At 26.5% G+C, this 8,378-nt stretch overlaps 1 protein-coding gene across 1 annotated transcript in view; it reads left to right on the top strand.

Moving 5' to 3' along the window:
- Window positions 1-6,649: 6,649 nt before the first annotated feature.
- LOC107476322 (CEN-like protein 2) overlaps window positions 6,650-8,378 on the top strand; it is a 2,354-nt gene continuing 625 nt past the window's right edge. The window contains 3 exon segments of the mRNA XM_016096124.3: window positions 6,650-6,909; window positions 7,118-7,179; window positions 7,865-7,944. Coding sequence (XP_015951610.2) covers window positions 6,706-6,909; window positions 7,118-7,179; window positions 7,865-7,944 — 346 coding nt within the window. The 5' untranslated portion in view covers window positions 6,650-6,705.

Genomic DNA, 8,378 nt, shown 5'->3' on the forward strand with positions numbered 1-8,378 from the left:
TCTAACGGAAAACAAAATGGTTCCTGAAAATTCTAACATGGAAAAAAATTATCCCTGTCAACTCTAACAAGGGACAAGATAATCTCTGACCCCTTTATTCGAAAACGACACTGTTCTTCCCTAATTTTTATCATATCTCGTATAACCCTAACATTCATACTCTCGTTCTTTACCTTCACAGCCTTCTTTTCCATCTTTTTCATTCCTCCTCTTTAGCTCCAAGATTAAGCCATAGTGTAATTGTCACACGTGTCGCACCTACCTCAACATGTCATCAACCACACACTTCCTAAATCTTTGTGATTGGTACATCCACCTCCTCTGCACTTCACCCACCAAAAGCATCAACTTACACGTCTTTGATAACATCACCTCCAACCCCGACAACGTCCACGACATCCTCAAGACCAAGTTCCACAACTACTCTAAGGGCACGCCTTTCTCCACTCTTCGGCAAGCAATATAGATTGTTGGACATTAGGACATCATGAGAAGATTCTCCTTCGACATCATATGCAAATTCTCATTTGAAATAGACACTGAGTGCTTCATTCCTTCTTTTCCAGAGTCCAAGTTGGCAGACAGCTTCGACCACGCATCCAAACTACTACAACGAGCAATGTCGTTGTTGCCGCTCATATGGAAACTAAAGCGATTACTGAACATTAGTTCGAAGAAGCTGAAGAAAGCGATCGGAGTGGTGGACAATGTGGTCATGGAGATGTTAGGGCAGAGGAGGAGGGAGATGGCAATGACGACGACGAGTCTTAACAAATCAGACTTGCTGTCTAGATTCATGGGATCCATGAAGACGACAGCTAGTTGAGAGACATAGGCATTAGTTTCTTGAGTATGAATTGGTTGAGAACAAATTGAGGAATTTTTTTCTTGTGAACATTAAATTTATAGAGTGTGTATTGTGTAGTTTGAAGTTACAGTGTTAGACTGTTAGTGTTATACGAGATGTGATGAAAATTGGAAGAGAACAGTGTCGTTTACGAATAGAGGAGATTAGGGACCATTTTATCCCCTATTAGAGTTGTCAGGGACTATTTTGTCCTCCGTTAGAATTAACGGAGTAAAAGACCTAAATGATTGACGGAGTTAATTGTTAGGGACCAATCGAGTAATTAATTTTAGTTGGAGACTAAAGTGTCCAATCTGAAATTCTTTGAGGACCAAAATAGGTATATACTCTATATTTTTGTTTCAATATTAGGTTAAAAAGTATTTTAATTTTAATATTTTTTAAAATTTTGTGTAGAGTAAAATGTAGCGGTTTTAACACCGTCGCAATTGTTTTTAAAATCAGCAAATAAAATGCGACGATTTTTAAAACCATCATAAAAAAATTTTCAACGTCTTAAAGAATGGCTCTTTATTAAGCACTATCGAATCAATTAGCGGCAGTTTGAAACCGCTACAAAACCCCTTACACTAAATTTCTCTCAACTTTCATTATAAATTTTAAATAAGGTAAGCATTTGATGATTGTTAATTATGTTTAAATTTTACTTAATTTAGAAACTAGAAAAAAGCCTTTTAGATAAACTATATTATTAGCAAATTCTCTATTATCACTCTAAATAAGATATAAACCTAACCTAAACTACTGCTGATAATATTTTATAATATTAGGAAATCAAACCTGAAATAAATATTAAGGAAGAAGGGATAATCTCTATTACACTGACAAGACGTGGTTATATATAGTTTAAAATTTATATTGCGATGAACTTTAAGAATATATAGAAGATATAAAAATAATAGGAAATAATAATGTACGTACAACTAAAAACAAATTAAAAAAGAAAAGAAAATAAAAGAAAAATTAGTTCATGCACCAAATTAAAATGACTAAATGTTCCTTATTGAATTAGCATCAACCACTTTTGCCTAAGTAAAAACACTATGGGTAGCTAGCTTAATCAACATTTTTTTTCATTAAAATAATCCAAACTTTAAAAGAAAGAAAATGCTTCTTAGCTTCTGCTTCTAAATTTGGAAAAGAAAATGCTCACACTCACCAAAATTGAAGCAAATTCTTCAAGCCATCAAGTTTCAAGAATCACGCAACGTGGCACATTAAGATAACTTTTAGTTTAATTAAGACATGTTGAAATAATTAAATGGTTCGTGGATTTTTTTAATACAAAAATAATAAGTAATAAGGATATATTCTCCGAAATCCTAATAAAACAAATTGTTGAAGCTGAAATAAATAAATATATTTATCCAAACCCTAAGCAATAATGAAGATGCATGAGCTTACACGTGGCAACTCCCTAATTAATTATATTCTCTTAACATTCAACAAAGCACAAAAGACAAAACAATCTTAAGAAGAGCAAAATGGGTTCTAGTTAAAGAAGCTCCACCATGAACCTCTTTTTCTAATCTTGGAACTTGGGGTTGAATATAATTTGAGACAGTATTATTCTGAAATGACATTAGGCACTGACAAACTATATAGGTCATAGACCACCCATATGTAGCCATGTATATATAGATTATAGAAGAATTCTTTTTAATTAATGGCCAATTTTATGGTATTTATAAATTATTATCTAAATTTTGTTTAATTTATTTTTGAGAAAAAAAATAAATAAGTTTTTAATTTTTTGATCTGCAGATATTTAAATTTTTGAGGATTTGAAAATACATTTAAGTCTCTGATCTTTTCAAAATCTAGACATATTGATTCTTTATATTCACTTGGGTCTCTCAGATTCAATAGAAAAATCAAACGTAACTCCTGTTGTACTGATCTGGTTGATACGGATACATACGTGACAGAATTTTTAAAATTGGACAAATTAAACTTAAGGATTGATATGTCCAGATTTTGAAGAGGTCAGGGACTTAAATATATTTTTAAATCCTTAGGGAGTTAAATGTCTTCGGACTGAAAAGTTAGGGATCGATTTGTCATTTTCTCTTTATTTTTTATAGTAAATTTTAATTTTTTTAAAAACTATTTATTTATATATTTTTTAAATTAAATATTAATTTTTAACCTTTTTTAATAAATAAGCACCACCTTTTAAACACCATAACATTCACATTAATTAATTATGTCATTTTTTAAGAATTTTTGTATGAAAAAAATTTCATTCATATCATCTACATATAGATACAGAAAAACATTAGATCTAAATTGTTAAAAAAGTTCAGATAATTTTTTGTATTGAACTATATGATATGATTTGATACAAATTTCGATTACAATAAATCTTAAACAAAAATAGAGACGAGTCTAAATCCCTTTAGTTATTCAATCTACACAAAAAAATGTTACAATAACGTGAGATATCGTTTCTTTTTTTAAGACTGAATCTACATATTTTCTTGAATTGAAAATTTTTCTATAAAAGAAACACTTCTCTTGATATATCTTTATTCGAGATTTGAAACTACACTGCTATGTTCTAACTATCTATAGAGATACATACACTACAAAAAGAGAAGAATTCATTATAAAGGAATTATTAGATCAGAAAATGAACTAAATAGAAAAAATAGAATAATAAACAAAAAAAACTTTAAAAAAATTGAAGAAGGAGAGAGAAAGAAAAAGAGAGGGAGGTGAGTGAAAGTGAAAGACAAAGGTGGGGACAGAAGAGAATGTCAAGGATGGAAGACAAAAAAAAGGAAGAAAAATAAAAAAAGCTAAGAGAGCATAAATCGAAAATCAAGTTAATTCGATTTACATATAAATTGAGTCATCAATTTGATTTGATTTATATATAACTATTTAAGATAGAGCGTAACTAATTTTGATTTATAATATTTGCGTAATTTTAAAATACTAAATTTGTTTTATCAACGTAAATTATTTTAATAATTATATAATTATGAATATTATATAAGTTTAATTATTCTGTTGGTCTTTATAGTTTTGTAAAATTTTTAATTAGGTTCTTGTACTATTTTTTTTTCTTTTAATTGAATTCTTACATACATCAAATTTTATTTTTTAATTGGGTCCTTACATATTTTTTCTTTTTATTTGGGTCTCTGCACCAAATTTTTTTTAGTTGAGTTCCTATAAAGTTAAGCCAATTACTACCAAGAGTGACCTAATTGAAAAAAAAAATTGGTATAAAAATCCAATTAAAAGAAAAAAAAAGTATAAAGACCTAATTAAAAATTTCGCAAAACTATAGGGACCAACAGAATAATTAAACCTATTATATACATTAAATTATACATGTTAATTTAAATAAAATAATTTTAAATTATCATCTTTCTAATATTACTCGAATAGATAAACTCTAAATATAACTATTTTAATAAATATTTTTTATCATATTTTTATTTTCAACTAAATTTCAAAAAATAAAAATAAAAAATGTACACTTTCATACTTCTCCTTTTTCACCACTCTCCCGCCGATATATTATTGATGCCTTACTTTTTCTTGACACTAAACTTGTATCATATACTTTTCAATAATAAAACAGAAAACATATTCTTTACTCTTTTTTTTAGTTTAAACCTTTTCATCAATTAAAGTAGTATAGCAAGAGATGCATAATTACATATAATAAAAACCACCTTCTTGAAAAGCTCTGTTGCCTAATTAATTAGTCTTAATTAAATTTCACCATGTCAACTAAGCATTTAAAATTTAAAACAATTTAAATTGATCGAATAATTAACTTATTTATTTATTTATGTAAATATTAAGATTCAAATTTTGTTTTATATATATAATAATTTATTGATTTAATGACAAATTCTTAAATAAAATTTAAATCTATTTATGATAAATTATTTTTATGATAATACTAGAAAAAAACAATTAGAACATACTTTATTTAATATTTATTAATTATTGCAACAATTGATAAATACTAAATAATATAAATTCTTACTGTATTTGACTAATTGTTTTTGTTACCGAATATTTTTGTTATTTTTACTTACGTTACCATAGTTTGCATGCGCACACACATGTATATATATATATATGGTGGAAACTCAAGTGAAGTTGATACTTGAGAGCCGTTAAATGATTTGACTGATTTGATTAGATTTTCATCCAACGACTCTCAGGTATCACCTTCACGTAAAATCGACTTCACCTGAGTTTTCACTCATATATATACTTGCTAAGCATTATTAATTTTTTTTTTCATTTTTATATATATACACTTTCCATATAATTTTGCGCACTTGTTTTTTCTTTTTTGACATGATATACATAGGTACATTTTGAGAAAAATAAGGAGTTTTGATCAGTGTATATAAAAGAGGCCTTCGTCGTATGCAAAGAATATATATATGTGAGCGAGCCAACATGTAAACAGTGGTGAATGACAAACTTTTTTCAAAGAAAAGAGAGAGGACCCGCATGGCAATAGCACGCAAATTAAATAATGATGCCTTCAATTCTGATTTCTGAGTACAAAAGAAAAATTAGCCAATTAATAAGAACCAATTCAGATGGAGACAATATTGTACCTTGTGAGAATTAGAGGGATATGATTTATTTGCGTCATAAATAACAACATCTTCAACTTATATATATTAAAGTTTATACACGAAATCTCAACTTGTTTACGTAATAATGTATTAATTATTTATATATTTTATCAAATATATTAAATTATTAAAATCATTTTAAACTTGAAAGATCACTTTTGTTTGAGTTATTTTAAAGAAAGAATGTATCTTTTATTGAAAAATTTTAAATAAATTAAAATAAAATAAAATAACTTCTATTTTAAAAAATTAAATTTAAAATTTAAATTCATTATAAAATAATAAACTCAACAAAAAATCAATATTTTTAATAAGTAAAAAGGGTCATTATGAAAATAATAATAAATCCTATATGATAAAATTGAAGTGCGAAAAAAGAAAATCTTTGAAGAAGAAGACGATGATGATATCATTTAGGTTGTAAAGAGTAAAAAGATGAAAAAAGATAATTGTGGTGGTGACGATGATAGCAATAATAAATTAATAATAATAGCAAATTAAATAGTAACTTAAAAAAATTTTCAAAAAATGAAGAGATAAGAAAAAAAAAACATAAAAAATTCAGAAGGGTTTTAGTGGCATTTTATTTATAATTGATCAACGTCTTATTAGTTTTGTCAAATATATTGTATTTTTTATGAATATTACATTAGTTTAATTTATTATAGTTAAATTTGTCAGCAATAAAATTTTTCATGGTTAAAACTTAGAAACGGTAATTTATCTATTTATTCATGCACTACTAATCTACTAGCTAGTATCCTTTTTAGCAAAAGTTTCTTTTCTTGTAGCTTCATTTGTTTAAATAGTTTGTTTTTCCTATAGATAGTTTTTTTTTTTTGTTACCATCACTAGATAGAGAAAATATAAATATTGTAAACAGATTAAAAAAATAAATATTCAAAAAAAGCAGATAAACAACTTAAAATTATTATTATTAAAATTAATAATATAAAAAAGTCTTTATTATTATTATTATTATTATTATTATTATTATTATTATTATTATTATTTGGTCCTGAAATTAAAACATTATCTGAGCACCACAAACTTTTTAAAGATAAGAAAAGAAAAATAAAAAATAAAAGTGACAAGTGACCTTTAAGAGTATTATAAATATGAATGTAGAGATCACACTCCCATTATACCCAACAACAAACAAAATTCACTTCATATTCTTCTTCTTCTTTTTCATTCTCTTGTTCCTTCTTTTTAACAATGGCAAAGATGTCATCTTCAGATCCTTTAGTTCTTGGAAGAGTGGTTGGAGATGTCATCCACTCTTTCAATCCAAGTGTTCAAATGTCTGTCACTTACAACACCAAACAAGTCTTCAATGGCCATGAGTTCTTCCCTTCTGCTCTTACCACTAGGCCTAAGGTTGCCATTGATGGTGGTGACATGAGGACTTTTTACACACTGGTAATAATTTCATTATTCATACATATATATATTTTCCCTATTTAATTTTACACTAGATCAATTTTACTTACAAGATTTCACTACTATTTAATTTGTTGATCCTTTTTCTCTCCCAAAAAACGGGGAAAAACAAAACCCTAGGGGTTAGTTCTTACAAAATTTGGAGCTATTTGAGAAAAATTAATGTATCCTCTTGTTTCTTTTGTAGATCATGACAGATCCTGATGTTCCTGGCCCAAGTGATCCTTATCTGAGAGAACATTTGCACTGGTAACTTGATATATATGATTGAATTTGAACCTAGGTTTTTTATTTTTTTTTATTTTATTTTTTTCTAGTAAAATTAGGTTTAATTATATAACTTTCATGTAATACAAAAGAAAAATGTCTGTTTCATCATATATACTAAAAGTTGACCTTCAAAAACAAATTATGAGAAGAGAAATAGTGACAATAATCTTATGATTAATACATGAACTTTGGTAAAGGTATACTAAACCTTTTTTTGGCTCTCAAATCTAACTAGTGTATTTAGAACTTATTAGCCTTTTCACTTTTGAATACAAATTTTCTTAATTTAATTAAAGCATTAGCTATAGATAAATCCCCAATATGTTTAATTTATCCACTAAAAATAGTGATATCACATGAACTATCTTATAATTAAGAAGAAGCCTTTTTCCCCTCTCTTACACACACACTCTCTTTTTTTTCCTCCTAATATTCACATTTTAAACAAATACTAATATAATTCTTGTACAATTATTGTAAATACATATACTTGGTATATTACCTCTAACATATATATCTATTTATAGCAATTATACAAAAAATTATACACAATAATTAATTATTTATATAACATTTTTGCACATTTTAATACACAAAAAATAATTAAGTGTAGATAGAGAGGCTTCTGATCTAACAGTCTACTCTTAATTGGTTGCTTTTGCAGGATGGTTACAGACATTCCTGGCACAACAGATGCCACATTTGGTAGGTTTCATTGATTCATAGATCTAATTAAAATACACCATATATGTGTTATTCTGTGTTATTCATTTCTATATATAATTCAAATTGACCTACCTTATTATTATTAAGTGAAAATGTTTTATACATTATATAGACTACCCAACTATCAAATGACTATACTAATTTTTTTTTATGTATCTTTCAAAAATAAAATAGTTACACCAAATATTTGCATGAACTGAAGTCTAGAATTTAGTTCATATTGTACTATATTATGAATACAATTACTAAAATTATCTACTAATAAAATGACAAAGATTCGCATGTAGTTATTTTTATGTCAATTATAGTTAATAGTTAAAAATCGTTAAATAATAATTTAGTTAAATTAATGGTTCTTAAATATTAACATCATGTGAGTTTTTACCGGATAAAATATATATATTTATATATAAATACATAGTGATTGATTTTAATAATTAATATATGTCTGA

This window comes from Arachis duranensis, chromosome 2, assembly GCF_000817695.3.
Source record: "Arachis duranensis cultivar V14167 chromosome 2, aradu.V14167.gnm2.J7QH, whole genome shotgun sequence".
Lineage (NCBI taxonomy): Eukaryota > Viridiplantae > Streptophyta > Magnoliopsida > Fabales > Fabaceae > Arachis > Arachis duranensis.